Raw genomic sequence first — 17,382 nt, forward strand, 5'->3', positions numbered from 1 at the left:
TAAAAGAACAATTAATGTTTTGGTGCAAAGAGAAACAGATGAGGGTAGAGTTGGAGGGAAAAGTAACTTCAAGAGAACCAACCCACCCTTTTTAAGATGGATAATGATACTATTTTCATATGTTGAAAGGGATTATATTGTAGAGAAGGCACACTGATAAAGAAGAGAGGCTGGACTTGCTAGATGGATATCCTTGAGTGGGGAATGAAGAGAGAAAATCTGAGGCATACATGGGGGGATTGGCCTTAGGCCTTAAAGAAGTTCATAGTTAATTTATAGTAACAGGAGGAAGTCAAAGTCTACAGGAGTATGTTCTGAAGGATGGGTAGAAGGCTGAGACATTTTAAAAGTTCTCCTCTGATTGCTTCAATTTTGTCAGTGAAATTGGGAAGAAGAGCATAACCTGAAAATGAGGATGGGGGAAATTAGAATGTTTTGGGAGAAAGTTTTTAAAAAATGGTTTATTGAGGGATCATTAGAATAAATGGGCAAGAGAATCATACTACAAAAATTTGGCCACATTAAGGATCTGCTATAAATTTTGACAGTAAATGTGAGGTGGTCAGCGAAGTGATATGTTTTCTCCTACTTACATTCAATTATTTGGAAGTAGATGTATGTTGTCAGAAAATAGAGACTTAGAACATATGCAAGGATAGTGTGGTTATATTGACTGACTCTAGGATTTAATTTGAATAAGGACCAATGAATCCAATAAGTATATTAATGGTTAATATTTAGTTACATTTTCTCCTTTTTATGCAGGCAATAAATTGAATTTATTTTTGCCTAATAATTAATTACTCAGAATCATGCCCTTTCATTAAACATTATTTCATGGGCTTAAAAATACTCTAGTTTTCCAATAGTCTAGTGTACATGTACCTGTTCTGCTTTTGAGAGCATTTAATGTTGTGAGAAAGACTGCTGGTTTGTATCAAATATTCTCTTCTCTCATTCTTCAATAGTAACAGAATCCCATTCCCCATTTATAGCTAGATACAGGGCCACCTGAAATAAAGATTACGTTTGCCAGCTTCTTTATAAGGCCATGTGACCATCTTTGGTCAATCCAATAGAAGTGGAAGTGGTCTGTCAGTCCACGGAGAGTATAACCTTGACAATAGAAGCTATATAAATTTATATGGTAGAAAGAACCTGGGTTTCTGACACCATGGGGTAATACCTCTGGCTAAAATGACTAGGAAAGAGACATAACTTCTTTTATAAGCTAGGGTTATTGTCGTTTTTTTAGGAACTCACAAATAAATCATAGCCACTTCATAGTACAAAAGTCCAACACCCTTTCTTTCCTAGGCCAAGTGACCCTTTCCTTGTTTCTTTTTAGTCAACATGGGACTACCTGAAAATAAAAACAATTTTTTTAAAAAAGTAACACTTTAAAAAGGCAGAGGAAAGGGGGACCCGGCGGGGCGCTGGCGGGGCCCCCTAGCCGCGGCCCCCTGTGCCCTTGGCCGGGAGACAGCCTGACCCCACGGCGCAGGCTTGACCGAGCTCCTTCTTCGGGGACAATCACCAGGTGAGCCAGCCGCGTCGGACTTCACTCCCGGAAACCCGGATCCCGCGTGTCCCGGGAAGCGCCGCGGCGTCCACCTGCCCCGCAGCGGGGACCCGGGACCCGGGGGAGGCGGCTGCCGCACCTTCCCTCCGCCGCTGGGCCGGACCATGGCGCTGGCCGCTGCCGCTGCCGCTGCGGCCGCCGCTGCCGGGGTGAGCCAGGCGGCAGTGCTGGGCTTCCTGCAGGAGCGCGGCGGGAAGGTGCGCAACTCGGAGCTGCTGAGCCGCTTCAAGCCGCTGCTGGATGCCGGCGACCCGCGCGGCCGCGCAGCCCGCAGGGACCGCTTCAAGCAATTTGTCAACGACGTGGCGGTGGTGAAGGAGCTGGACGGCGTCAAGTTCGTGGTGCTGAGGAAGAAGCCTCAGCCCTCGGTGGGACCAGAGCCCCTGGCCCCCTGCATCCCTAGGGCACCGACCCCGCCGTCGAGGGCCACTTCCGTCTCGCTAGGGGAAAACTCTGGCCCGGGAGCTGCTCTCTCGGCCTCCGCGCAGCCGTCCATAGAATCACCGGAGGACCCGTCCCCGCCATCAGAGCTGCAGGACATCCCTGGGGATCTGGCCTCTGAACCCACCCAGCCCACTGGGGTGCCATTGTTAGGCTCGGCCCAGCACCCCGAGGATCCCGCGGATCCCCAGGTTCCAGCCTTTGAGCTAGCTCTGTCCTCAGAGGGATCCTCCGCGGAGGTGGCCTCGCCGGTTAGCACGCCGTCGGAGGAAACCTCTCCTGGCGCAGAGCCACCAGACTTGGAACCTGGACCCAGGACCGCGAAAGGGCCGCCGCCACCCGCTCCGCGAGCGCCGCCTCCGAAGCCCTGCATGCTGCCGGTACGCTGCGTCCTGGGCCCCGCCACCCTCCGGGTCCGAGCAGAGGAGCAAGGCCTGCGCCGGCAGCTGTCGGAGGAGCCCAGCCCACGGAGCTCCCCGCTGCTCCTGAGGCGGCTCTCAGTTGAGGAGTCGGGCCTGGGCCTCCACTTGGGCCCCGGTCGTTCCCCGCACCTAGGGCGCCTGTCGCGCAGTGGCCCGCGTCTGCTGAGCCCCGACACTGAGGAGATGCCCACCGCGCCGCCGCCGTCCGCCGTGCCCCTGGAGCCTACTGAGCACGAGTGGCTAGTGCGGATGGCCACTGGCCGCTGGACCCACCAGCTTCACGGGCTGCTGCTGCGGGACCGCGGCCTAGCTGCCAAGCGCGACTTTATATCTGGCTTCACCGCCCTCCATTGGGCGGCCAAGAGCGGCGACCGTGAGATGGCGCTGCAGCTGGTGGAGGACGCCGCCGTGCTGTTGGTGGTGCGTCTGGGTGCTCAAGTGCATGTCCGTGACCACAGCGGACGTCGAGCCTACCAGTATCTGCGTCCTGGCTCCTCTTATGCGGTGGGACGCCTGCTTGGTGACCCAGGCCGGCGCGGAGCGACGGAGCCAGATGCTACCAGTGGTGGAAGTGGTAGCCTTGCTACCCGGCATCCAGTGCAAGTGGCCGCCACGATTCTCAGTTCCACCACCAGCGTATTTCTGGGTGTCCTGGCCGGCGACCTGATGCTCCAGGACCTGGCCCGTGGCTTGAAGAAGTGGAGCTCTTTCAGCAAGTTCTTGGGCGCCTCGCCCATGGCTCCGCGTAAAAAGACAAAGATCCGTGGTGGCCTGCCAGCCTTCTCAGAAGTCTCTCGTCCACCTGCACCGGGGCCTTTAGCTGGTTTGGTGCCCAGTCTGCCCCCGGCAACCTGAAGATCCATGGGGCTATGGCCTGGTTGGTCTATCTCGGCTCGCCTCATAGCCTAAGTCTGCCCAAGAATGGGGCTCAACACTTGTTTCCAACTTTGTCCACTGCAGCCTGTTTTATCCTTATGGGCCTGCACTTCCAGCTCTGTTTGAAACCTGATCTGTCTGACTGAGATCTCAGTGAAAGGCTCCTATGAAGAAACCAGCCTTCAGTCCTGAACTCTGGAGGAGACTTAAAATTTAGGGTCAAAGGTTAAGGGGCAGCAGCTGGTCTGGCCCCTGAATGAGCTAACCAGATGCCTCTGAGTCTACACACTCCCAAGCCAGAACTAGAGCAAGGGTCTCTTTGAATGTTCAAAGATTTTGGGTTATTTGTCAACTTTAAGATATGGAGTGGTTTTGTAATTTGATGCTTTTATTCTGTTTTTAAATTGCAATGAGGTAAAGCAACTTTCATAATAACCTTTTAAAACTATATTTTTCCGTTTTTAGGCAAAGAGCTCAGACATTTTCAATCTTTTGCTAAATATTTTGGAATTCCATTTTAAAACAAATAGAATGCTCAAGATCTAAAGGAAATTAGTCCCAACCAAGAAAACTCTTAAAAGTTCATCTACCTCATTTTAGTCAATCATGATTCTGGGGAGTCTTGAACACAGAATAACTATTGTGACCCATATGAATGTAACTAATTGCAGTTGTACTGTGAATGCTAAATATTAAGAAACAAGTGCATCTTGGGAGTAAACATGATTTAACAAAGATAGAAAAGAGACATTTTGGGAATAGTTATGGTGAAATGTAAATGTATGTTTGGCACTCACAGGTGGCTATTCTGATTTGGCATGAATATTTAGTTTTCTTAAATTGTGATCTCTTTGTGAATTATGCCTTAGTGCCACATTTCTGAATCTGTGATTTTCACACCTTGCTAAACCTTTCAGTGCAATGGGTGAATATTCAAAGGAAAAAAAGTTATAACATCATACCAGAAAAACAACTGATTAAATAGTAATTGATACAATTAAGGAGTAACTCTTTTTCTTGAAAATCCTGAATAAGCAAAAAGTATGTGGATCTATTTTTTAAAAAAATTGAAAGTAGACAATTTATTCTAAAATGACATGTAGAAGAATCTTTGATCAGTGACATTGGACTGAGAACTTAACTTCTCTGGACCTTTGTTTCTATCTGTAAATTGAGAAGGCTTGTAGATATCGCCAAGATTTCCCAGGTTTGGCATAGGATAATTATAATGGTACATTTTCTATTTCAAATATGTCAAATCTGTTTGCTCAGTCAACTTTTTTATGTCATATCGTGATAATGGTCTGCTTTTGCAAATTATGTTTGCATGTCATTAGTTATATCAAATGATTTTTGTGGCAGAGAGTAGTGGGGCTTTCCCTCTTCTTCAATATATATCAGTGAGGCCTTTGAAGTTATTTAAGGCAAATCATTCATGGAATGTTTTGATTTAAGCAACAAAATAAACAGACAGCATTTTATTCACATTTTTGTGAGATATACTTCCCTTAAACATTAAAAAAAAGGCAGAGGAAAATAAATAACCAAATTTAATAACTACAAGGCAAGATGTCTATAAAGTATGGATTCATGATTACTTTCGTTGAAATACAAGTTGGCATGCATACATTAGTACCCTATCTAGATTTCTCTTTTCCCTAGCTCCTTCTTCTCTAAGACTTATGGATTCTGAGTATAGGTGTAATTTTCTGTAGCCTTTAGCTGCTCTCACCTGTCTGTGCTGTTCTCTGACAAGGGCAAATCCCAAACAGGTCTGATTTGTAGATTTCATTGACTTCACAGTTCATTGGCAGAGCAGTTATTCTTGAAAATCACAGTAGTCAGTGAATCCCCTAGCATTTCGTGGTTCAAATCCTGAAACTGGCTTCTTCTAAGAAGGAAATTCTCATATTACCCAATCAAATGTCTCCAATATTTACTATATCCTTCCAACATACAACTAAGTTAAATAATTTTCATTTTTTAAAGGAAAATAAAATCTTGACATAAACACATCTCACCTCACCCAAACATAGTTTCCAAGTGACTGATTTGTAACTCTGGTAATGAGATTATTCATTTTTAATTGGTGTAATCCCATGAATCTGATGTGATCACTTCATGGGTCACATTTTGAGAAATTGTGTAGAGGTCTCTGTTGTGGTTTGGATATGAGGTGCCCCCAAAAGCTTCTGTATCAATGCAGGGATATCCAGAGATGAAATGATTAGACTATGAGAGTGGAATCTAGTTTATCCTACTTTGAATGAATGGACTCTGTGATAACTGTAGTCAGGTGGGACATGGCAAAAGCAGGTGGGTCACTGGAGATGTGCCCTGGTAAGGTTCATCTTCCCTGTGGCCCCTTTCCCTCTTCTCTCTCTGCGTCCTGCCTGCCATGAGTGGAACAGTTTCCCATTCCACCATGATATCCTGCTTCATCTTGGTCCCAGAGCAATGGACTCAGCTAACCATGGACTACATCTCTAGGACCATGAGTCTAAATAAATTTTCCCTCTAAGTTGTTCTTGTTAGATGTTTTGGTCAAAGTGACACAAAGTTGACCAGCATAGGCTTAATGAGTCTTTACTTAGATAGTCTAATATGATGTTATAGCACTTTCAAGGTTTGTATAGAATGGATCCCTTTTTTGAAGAGATCATTTGAAGAACTTGATATTCTTATTATAACTTCTTTTACTGTAGAAACCTATAATAAAATGGCATGGCTCCCCTTTTGCTGTGTGGATTTTGAATCATACAGATATCATTGTAATCATAACACTTCTACTTCCTGGTTAAATGCTTTGGAGAAGTTATGTAACCTATGCAATCCTCCTTCACGATGCTATCATAGGATACTGTTATTGGAATGTCCAGTATCGCACCTTGGGCAGTGTCATTAATTAGTAACTGATGATGTTCCTGTTTGAACCCACCCATGTTTCTCCTCATTTACTTTGTTATCTGAAACCTCTTTTTTAAATTTATTTTTCAGTTTTTGGTGGATACGACATCTTTATTTTATTTTTTTATGTGGTGCTAAGGATCGAACCCAGTGCTCGGCACATGCCAGGCAAGTGCGTTACTGCTTGAGCCACATCCCCAGCCCCTATCTGAAACCTCTTGACCTCTCAGAAGATTGTTCATCAATTCCCTCTATGTCTTTCCAAAAGTTTTGATATCTCAGAACTATACTGTAACTGCCACTGACTATGTCAGCTCTTAACACAGACTTCAGTTCACTTCTTGCATGTCTGATAAAATAGTGTCCTCCTGCTGGCTATCAGATATGGTTGTCCTATCTCACTTGCTAGCTCTTGAGCTGAAATCCCACATGAGGTTGCACTACCTCTGCTGACAGGAAGCATAATTAAGGTGAGAATACTTAGCATTTACACAGGCTGGGATCAATTCCCCAAACTGGAAAACAAAAAGTTCTGAGAATTCTTCGAAAGCAGGGTAGTTGTTGTTTGCTCTTCTCCAATCCAACTGCACTCTCATTGTCTGAGATAGTCTAACAAACGGATGATCTTTACTGTCTTCATTCGTTCTTTTCTCAACACAATAAAATGAAAATTTCTGTCGAAATAGTAATTCTGACACCCGTGTTGAAACTCCAAAGCTCTTCCAATTGAACTTTTATTTGGGAATGAAAAAAAATTGACATAAGCATCTAAAGGGAAACCAGTTCCCCTTATGTGTGTTTGACTCAAGCCACACAGGGTGCATTAGCAGCTGTGATGTGACCCCCACTTAGTGAAATCAGTGTCAATTTCTGTGGCTCTTACAGAGATGCATGGGGATCTTTGCCTCCTAATTTTATTTATTTATTTATTTATCTGTTTATTTTTGTAATAAAAATTAGGAATATTTTATTTTATTTTTTAATTAATTTTATTACTTTTTTATTGGTTGTTCACAACATTACAAAGCTCTTGACATATCATATTTCATACATTACTTTTAAAATACATGACACGACAAAAATTATGCTCTATATGTGTAATAAGGATTGTAATGCATTCCTAATTTTGTTTTTGTTGGTGTTGTTGAAAATACAAAGATTGGGGGCCAGGGATGTGGCTCAAGCGGCAGCAGCATGCATGCGGCCGGGGTTCGATCCTCAGCACCACATACAAACAAAGATGTTGTGTCAGCAGAAAAACTGAAAAATAAACATTGAAATTCATTCTCTCTCTCTCTCTCTCTCTCTCTCTCTCTCTCTCTCTCTCTCTCTCTAAAAGAAAAAAAAGAAAGAAAATACAAAGATGGGGCTGCGGTTATGGCTCAGTGGTAGAGCACTTGCCTAGGATAAGTGAGGCCCTGGGTTGGATCCTCAGAACCACATACAAACAAACAACAAACATATATAAAACAAAGGTTAATTCTTTTAAAAAAAGAAAGAAATAAAAAAAGAAAGAAAATACAAAAATAAGAGCCAGGCTTTAATGTTGGAGGCTGGAATGGAAAAGACTGCTTTTCCGGCTACTGAAGTTCTTTTTTCCTTTCCTGGTTGATGGTTTCTGGAAAGATGTTGTCTGAGGATCAATCTTAACACACTGAGATGTGGTTTAACTGCTTTATGTTTTACAGCTGTGTGTGTTTCCACCACAGGTTGTAGATTCACACAGTGTGGGGATAAGGCCTGTCTAACGTTAGTGTTCTACTGACTACCCATTTGTTCGTCTTTCTTAGATATTCCCCAGCTTTAATTTTTGGGACTTATTCTGAAGCAATTAAAATAATTAAAATTATTGTGTGGAGTTTTCTTTGAAATTTCATGAATCAGTACATTAAATCTTTCCCACTCACAGACATGAACATTCATGCACGAGCACACACACACATACACACACACACACTTCAGTTGGTATAAAGTGGCGGTTTTTAACAGGAAGGAATTTTGCTCTCTCTTTCCTCTTCCCACTTTAGACATCTAATGATACCTGGAAACATTTTTAGCCTTACCAATCAGGTAGGGTGCAAGCCAGCCCTAATAGGAGGAGGACACAGAGTTGCTAAATATCCAGCAACGTGCAGCACAGTCCCCACAACAAAGACCCTTCTAGTCCAAATATCTACAGTGCTGATGTAGAGAATGCTCAGTGTAAGGCCTAACCCAAGCCTGCAATCATGGGAATGTGTGCTCATTCTTTTTTTTCCCTATGAAAATCAAGTTCACTCTTCAGTCAGTTGGGAGGTTTCCAGGTGGTTCTTTGCATTATCTTTCCGTAATCTCCTTCACTGCAAACTCTTTAAATCAGCACAAATATCCCAATATTCTAGGGAGACCTATTTACATATAAGGGATAGTTAACCCTGGCTTTCTGGGCTCCCTCCACATCTATTCAGTAACCTCCTCCTAAATTATCTTTAGGGGCTGCTCACTTCCCCTTTCCCCTCTACATGGAATGCTTAGTGCAGACTTTTCCACAAATCCTGTAATACCACAAAGCCCCTTCACTCTCTATTATTCTCAAGGCCTAGCAGGACTTTTTGTGTTCAAGCAAATAAACATGCTACCAATAATCCAATAAAACCTTTACAGACTTCGGATATAAACCATAGCCAAGAGCAGTACACAATCTATAACTGCTTGCTTCTTTTTTATAAACCCTGCACTTGAGCCCTGAAAGCAATACAAATCAAAGCTAATAAAAGTGCCAAGGTTTTACCCTTATTGTTCCTAATGGGTTGATTCACCCTACATATGCTGCTCCCTGAGTGACCACAGCCTGTCTCCATTCCCAAATGGAAGAGATACAAGCCAGGATACCCAGGACTAGGAAGGAGGGACTAATTTTTGAATATGTCTTTAATCATGATGCCTTTCCACTTTAGTACTTAATAGCTGCAGACAAATAAAGGCTATCACCTAGAGCTGAAACTACCAATGTCTTGGACTCCCAGAGACAGCACAAAATAAAACTAAATCCTGGAGCTCTTTTACTTTTCAGTTGTATTTCCCAATTCTCAATTTTATGAGGGAGCTATAATTAGTCCATGCTATAAATAAAAACATATTAAAGCAGATGTATGTGGGTCATCTGATCAAAAGCAGAGGGAGAGGAGGACACCATAGTTACAACATTAGTCTCTTCACAGGAAAAAATTTTATCTTTGGCAGAATGATGGCAGGATTTAACTGATAATCAAAACAACCAAGACTTTATTCTGAGCCACAAACTCATGTGTTTCTATGGGCCAAGTAGATAATATAAATGAGTAGAAGGTCAAGGGAAAAATAAATGGATGTCTCTTTGGTCAACTGGACATTTAGTTGTTCTTTGGTTCCATTGGAGATTGTTTCCAGGACCCCCAAGGATACCACAATCAAGGCCCTTGTGTAAAATGACACAGTAATTGCATAGAACCTATGCAATCCTCCTATATATTTAAAGTGATCATTAGTTATATATTATAATAACTAGTACATTGTAAATGCTATACTGTGCCAGTAGTTGTTTTACTTCATTGTTTAGGGAATAATGGTGACAAACATTTTTTTAACAGATGTAGATTTTTTTTAATATCATCAATCCACAGATGGTTGAATCCAAGGAAGCCATGGATACAAAGTTTCAATTGTCTATCTATGGGTAGTCTATCTGTGGTGTGGGCTGCCAGGTTGGGCCCAGTATCTGACATGTCTTTGTATTCAGTGTATCCTTGAAAATAAGCAGGTGATAATGTCTATTCACAATGCCCTGGACAAGGATTTATAAAGTATATGGTAATTTTTTAACTTTCTTGTGCAGAATCCACATGTGTTCTTGGAGGACAGTGAATGGCAGATGTCAAAGAAATATGTTGGTGTCCTTTTGTTTTCCCCAAGTCTTCTATAGATGTCATTGAAGCCCTCCTTTGGGGAGAACTATGGTTATTGATCTCCCAGTCCCCTTCATGGTAAGGCTTTCCTGATGACAGGGCCTGGTCCACAGGTCTTCCCCTGACCAAAGATTTTGGTAAACAACAAAATCAAATGAGAGCTTCAAATAGCCCCAGGTACCAAGAGACTGCTACTCTGGAATCTCACTAAGTGAGGTTTTGCTCTGTTGTAGTGTAACATCTCAGTTGCTCCTAGTTCTCAGTGTAGCATTGCAAAAGAGTAGTTGAATGGCTTATGTTAACCAAGACTTTCATTCCTAGCCATCCAGGGAAGGGGATGCATCTATCAATAAGAGAGGTACAGGAAGGGCTCATTGAATCAATTGGCACAATCATTCTGGATGCATTCAGTGGGATAATTCTGGAACTGATCCCAATGTCTGGAAATTTATTCTTCCCTGGGAAAACTACTAGTGAGAAGACACAGGTGCATGGGAAAAGCAAATCCATCTATCTTCCTTTCATTTCTCAGTGAATTCTGAACATTTATTAACAATTTGCCTTCCCACTATTTCCAAACAGCTGTAGAATAACTGAGCACACAGTGAGGAGATAGAGACTGGACTAGCCAAGTGACTCTGAGTTTTATTTACCTACCAATTTCTGCATTGATATTCTCACTAGTATTCGATAGAAAATGTATCAATATAAGTAAGCAGTGTTTAAATATCTCCAAACTGACATTCAGAAATAGAGAATTAATATTTTCTTGTTATTTTTCTTTCTCTTATCTTTTATTCCCTCTTTTACAAATATTTGTTAATCATCTTATATTGTGCATAATTTTGGGTACATCTATCTTCTGGAGGAGGATTCCTCACTATCATGTGTGTTGACATGAAGAACATACATTATTCAAAAAATTAGAAAATGGCACTTCTATGTTATTAGATACTCAATAAATGTCATTGCTGTGATAGTGGTGTTTGGAAGAGAAATCATTGTAGACTTATATTGGTCAGGAAATGCTTCAAGAAGGTACATAATTTAAATACACTTGTAGGAGACACAATTGGGCAAGGAGTTGGAGGTGGAGTTAGATTTAACATTATGAAGAAATTAGGGCTGTGTGCTTAGGGTTGGTTTGGCTGGAGCAATGGGTTCCTATAGGTAGTAAATTTGGTTTCAAAAAAAGACTGATAGACATTTCAAATGCTGGGCATACTAGTTTGCCTCCCTTACTGGCAATTTCTTACTGGCAAGATCAATTTCTTCATCTATAAAGTGGAGATAATTATGTATAACAAATCAAGTTGATAAATTAGTAGAATAAATAATGAAATATTTTAAGAGTCTCTCATAGCATATCAGATTCTTTTCTGTATCGTCTGTATAATAGGTCAACTCATTGAAGTCTTTGATAAGTTTGAACATTTTTCTACTGATCTTTGATGATGGAAGTTGCAATTTATAATAAGGAAGTCCTTGTTGTATATTATGTACTCATAAACTATTCTCAACTCTTTGCCACTAGGAGAGGGTGAGAATTATGTACACATTAAATTTTACTTTGGTTATTAGAAATTTCTGCTTATTTGAGCATGGATAACATTTCTAGAAAGAAAGAATATGCTAACAATTTTAATGGTGCTTAAAAAGTGCACAGTTATTATCTTGGGACTTTAGGAGGTTTGTTTGCATTATTTTAAACAACTTTACCTCTAAACACAATATTGTTCAGTTCTAAAGGATGCAACTTATCACTTATTGAGGGCATAATTACAATTTGTTCCTGGTTCTTCATTGAAGGGAATGTCTAGGGGACCTCCCCATAACCAGACCTTATTCTTGAATTTATGAGTGTTTTATGAATCAAAAAGTAGCAAACTATCTTGTAAAATATGTCATTGTGTAAGTCAGATTTTTGTCACTATGACAAAAATACCTGCTAAGAACAACATAGAGGAAGAAGGATTTATTTTTTAAAAAATATTTTTTTTTAGTTGTAGTTGGACACAATGCCTTTATTTTATTTATTTTTATGTGGTGCTGAGGATTAAACCCAGCACCTCGAAAATGCTAGGCAAGTGCCTTACCACTGAGCCACAACCCCAGCCCCTGAAGGATTTATTTTGACTCATGATTTCAGAGCTCTCAGTCCATGATCAACAGACTCAGTTGCAGAAGCATCATGGTGGATGGTGATGGTGGACAAAAACTACCCATCAGCTCACGGCAGTGTCAGCAGAGGATAGGGTGGGCAGAGGAAGAAACACCTTTCCAGTGCACACCCCAGTGACTTACTTCCTTCAAGCAGACTCCACCTCACAATAGTCCATTCAGCCATTGGTAGATTAATCCATTTAATACACATTTGTTGGTTAATTCATTTAATTCACATTTGATAGATTAATTCATGTTTGAAGTCAGAGCCCTTACAATCCAATTATTGCCTAAAACTACACCTCTGAACTTTGCTCTGTTGAGGACAATGCTTTCAACATATGAGCTTTTGAAGGGACACCCAGATCCAAAACATAACAGTTCTGATTTGACTGACCATATATCTCTGTAACCTAGCTTCTCCCTCCTGTCTCCCTCTCCTATTTGTTGAAGAATTTCTTTGTTCACCAGGCCATAGCTCTTGTGGAGTTACTCGCTCACTATCCAGCCCCATCACCAATATTTTCCATTGTTTAACCTGCTGGAAACAGGACATTGGGGTGGGGCAGAAAGATGAAGTGTATCTTTGTAGCATACAACTTAGCCTATGCATTTATACTCCTTTTAATAATAAAATGCTTTCCGTGGCACGTTCTTCCTTAGTTAATATTAGAACGGTCCTTTCTTTCTTCAGAACTTACCTAAAGGACAGGTAGAGAGAGGTAGGAAAATCCCAGATCTCTGTTTGAATTACAAATAAACTAAGAGTATTTATTTTAATGTGTTTTCTCCTCTCCTTTATGATATTCTAATCTTCATTCTTGCTTTCACCTAATTTCCCAGCCCTCTATCTGGCCTCAGCTATGTTGATTCCCTGCGCTTTATTTCTTTTGAAGACCAACAAGTTTTTGTTTTTTTTTATCCTAGTTTTTGCTTCCAAGGCCCTCACCCTCCTCATTTATCTGTTTGATTACTTTTGCTAATATGCTCAACTGTCCATCCCAGCCCTTCCACTAAGCCCTAATCAGCCTTAAGTCTCCCATAAGTCTTTCAAGAAGGGAAAGCTGAACTACAATAAAGCCAACTGCACAAATCCTGAAGCCCACTCGAGTCCCTTTTGGCCAATCTGTTTTCTGGCTATAGTAAAAGTGCATATCATCCTGCTTCTTGTCACAAGCTTCCCTTACTTCCTGAGATTTTCAGATTAGTATTCTGAAAGGGTGTTCTCTGATGGCATTAGTGGGAAATCAGACTGTCAATTTATTTATACCCAGCCTCAGGGCAGAAGCACTGTGCATGCATAAAGCTACTGAGATGCAGAAAATTCTCTCTGTGTATATATATGTATAAACATATTGACTGGAGGTGATGTTTAGAATGGAAATACTTTGCCCTGAGCATTTAGTAGGAAAAGTGAGTAACAGTAGGATATGAAAGTACTACAGAAAGAATTGGTGTTGCCAAAGGAGGTCATTTTTTCAAATGTGTGCTTAATAATATATTTCCTGGAAAGGCTGTGCTCTATATGTGTAATTACTGTGTTCTTTACATATGGACTTGAGTAACCCAAACTTATCATATGAAAGGACATATATAAGCCCACATATCATATGAAAGGACATATAAGCCCACATATCATATGAAAGGACACATTCCTTGTTATATCTCATACTTCTGATCCCGATGAAATGTGCCAATTACCTGGGGTATACCAGAAGAGAGCAATTATAACTGGTGGGCTAACAGCTGTGGTGTCTTGGTGAGAAACACCCTTACCCCAGGGAAGCTGAGTTTGGTTTCCAGCTCTCCTGCTTATTGAGCATTCAGAGATAAGATGTTTAACTTCTCTGAAACTCATCTTTAGGGTTGTGGTAAGTTGGAGCTTGGAAGCCATGATGAATTGCTGTTGAATTCCCTCCCAGATGCTTTAGCAACATTTTGAATAGTCACATTATGGTAGATCAGAGACCTTGTTAGGTTGGGATCAATTTTCTGTTCAAAAGAGGTGTGTGGATTCCCAGCAAACAAGAGATGTGTGACTTGTGTAAGAGGAGAACGGGATTGGAGGCTCCATCCATCTTATACACCTGGACTATTAAGGAAACACCAGCCACAATAAGGGAGAGCAAATGCTTTCTAGGACCACACTGTAATACCTTAAGGTAGAGTTCTATTTGCTTATATCAAGAAAAATGTAGATGAGAAGACCCATAGATGGGAAATTCCAAAGAATGCAATTACATATCTGCCCCCGGCCAGTTCCTGAGTCAGAAGGATAACTGGACCCACTATTTGAGACCAGATGATTCTTCCCTTATGGGTTCTGCTTGGGTCTCACTGAAAGGAACCCAAAGAGCAGTGAATGAGTTGTAAGAAGATAATATCTCTCACCTCCCTCTACAAACTCCTCCTTACTGATGCTGCCCACTCAGTCCAGTCTCAACTAGGAGAAGCTTTGCCTTTGAATAAAGATTAAAATATCTATTTATGTATTTCATAGGATTTTTCTAATTTGATTTTCTATCACAAAAAAATGGAAGTCATGAGATCTGCCTGAGCTCACTCGGAAGCATCAGGAAAACTACTTCTAATGAGGTAAATTATGTGGGATGTAACCTCAAGCCTCATGTAGGTTCAAAGGTTATGTTAATGTTCTCTTGTAGAAGAAGAACATAAGGTGATTGGCTATTTGTACTATACAGAAAACAAAAGGGAATATTTGCAAAGACAGAAGCAAGCAAAGGCTTTTCAATTAAGAAAATTCCTTGCTTAATTTAGTCTCTCTCCCACTTCCCCACCACTATCCTCAAGCTATTCATAGAAGGCCTGAAGATTTCCAGATTTCTAATTTTCCCCCCTAGAATTTACCTGTTCTGTTCTATTCCTTTGAGCCCTAAACCTCTACTGAATGGAGGTTGTAAATTGGTAGTACACTGATGAGCAGCATAAAATAAATGTTATTTTGTTTACTAATGTATGACATATAAGGAGCCATTAAGAAAAAGAATCTCTAGTGTTGTAAAATTGATGGATGAGATGGTTTAAAACAGTGTGATTTTAAAAATTTCCTTTAAATAATACATTACACATGACCAGGACTCTGAAGGTAAAAATACTATAATCTAGTTGGCAGGTGGATCTGCCACAGCCTCATCTCCATGGCCAATAGCAGGGTTTTCTCTCCTGGGGACACTATTGGCTGCCTACTTTGCAGAATTTCAGCACCACGTTTCTATCTTCTGCTACCTGCGGCTGCATCTGGAACTTCTAAAGCCTTCCATCGACAGTGCATCCCTGTTCTTTTTCCAACAACAGCCTCTTACCTGAACACTTCCCCTTATGTAAAACTGAGACAGCTAAATGAGGCTGGAGGCAGGCAGAAAGAAGACAGGGCTGATTGGAAAAGGTTTCATTAAAAAATAAAATATTTCTCCCTGTTTGAAGTGAACAAAGTCTGCTGGCAAGTGTTCTGCTTGCTGTGTTTTCCAGCTGTTCCCTCCTGAGCACTTGGGTATCAAAGCTATATGGCCTATGGTAGGACTGTTTGCTCTGTTGCCACAGCAATTACAGCCTGACAGTGCTCAGGTCTGTCACCGTTTTCAGTACTATTATTACTCCTCTGCTCATGGATTCTGAAGGTCTATCTGCACAGACACAAACACTGGGGAATCACCAAGCCACAGGCACAGCATTTGCAGCCACTGCTCAGAGACTTTTGAATTGATATGAATTTAGTATGTTCCCTTTATCTGGTAAGCAGAACCAAAGGTGTTTAGACTCACACCCACAGGAAAGAAGCATTTCTGCAGGAAATGTCAGTTTTCTACTTTAGGAAGGAGCAGACTGGAGGTTGTAAAGTATCTTCATTTTAATTTGAAAAGATCTAAAATCTATATTATTGGATCAGGTCTTTCAATCTGCATCTAGGTTCAGAGTCATATTCAATGCAAAACTGAGACCCAGACTTGAAGCCTGGACAATGGATTCTGTCATTACTTTGCAAAAATAATTTTCATAAATAAATTCATGAAAAGCACAAACAAATACATTTCCTCTTTAGAATAATCAGAAGGCTTTGCATTCTTATTGTGTACATTTGCCTATATTTTCAAATCTATTGGCAATTGGGTAGATGCCATTGTGTGAAGACTGCAAAGTTTCAGAATGATTAAGAGATAATATTTTCTTAAGGTTAATTATATTAACAATCCAATGTTGTCAATAAAATTTTCTTATTGGCTTTTTAGTTCAAACATTTTAAAATTAACCATTATTTCTTAATTTACTTATTGACTCAATATAAGGGTTTTGCATAGCAATCTTATTGCTTTTAAACTTAATCTGCAGCCCTAATGCATCTGAGCCCCATTCCTATTTATATTTGTTTTCTGCCTACTCAGTCTCTTTCCAAAGAACTTGATGAAGAAAAACAATACAAGTATCAACGGAGGCTAGTTTTAGTGACTGGAAATGCTTACAACTTGAATGCATACAGGGGTCACAGAGAAAACACAAATGCAAGGGACTGGGAAAATACAGTATGGGTTGAACTGCGTATGTTGCTGTACCTGATTAGTTACACACCTTTAAAATTATATGTAGAGGCTAACATAGCATCCAAATTAAGTTTGTGTATAGGTACACATGTTCCAAAGTCCAGCCTAAGCCAAACAATGTATTTTTTCTTTGAACATTCAAGGTGTTTCCCATTTTAGTGAAGTTCTAGCTTCCCTAGAAGGATATAAGACCCTTGAGGACTGACATCTTTTCTTATCCCTTTTGATGATTCTTTAAAGGCCCACACAGGACTCCAAAATCACACCCTATGACAAACGCTGTGCTTAGGGTGTAATATTGAAGGTGGTCTTTGGGGATGGGAGGCACATAAATCACCATTGGTAATTTAGATCTTGTTTCTTTCAGTTCAACTTCTAGAACAGGGTCATGTGCACAATAAGAGGTAAATAAATGTTCATTATAGAGAGAGTGGACACTAGGCTCTCATACCTGGTGATGATAATGCTGACCCAGCCATCTTGGCAACTTTCACAAAAGCATGCAATTATTC

The 17,382-nt window shown here is 40.9% G+C and overlaps 1 protein-coding gene across 1 annotated transcript; it reads left to right on the forward strand.

The window, feature by feature from the left end:
• The first annotated feature begins 1,686 nt into the window (after positions 1 to 1,686).
• Positions 1,687 to 3,300, forward strand: LOC144251905 (ankyrin repeat domain-containing protein SOWAHA-like). Its single transcript, XM_077794559.1, has one exon. It carries the CDS (start codon positions 1,687 to 1,689, stop codon positions 3,298 to 3,300), a length of 1,614 nt encoding a protein of 537 aa, XP_077650685.1.
• Positions 3,301 to 17,382: the final 14,082 nt, after the last annotated feature.

This window comes from Urocitellus parryii, unplaced genomic scaffold, assembly GCF_045843805.1.
Source record: "Urocitellus parryii isolate mUroPar1 unplaced genomic scaffold, mUroPar1.hap1 Scaffold_272, whole genome shotgun sequence".
Lineage (NCBI taxonomy): Eukaryota > Metazoa > Chordata > Mammalia > Rodentia > Sciuridae > Urocitellus > Urocitellus parryii.

Coding starts and splice junctions, on each gene's coding strand:
- LOC144251905 (XM_077794559.1), top strand. CDS start 1,687: ATGGCGCTGGCCGCTGCCGCTGCCGCTGCGGCCGCCGCTGCCGGGGTG.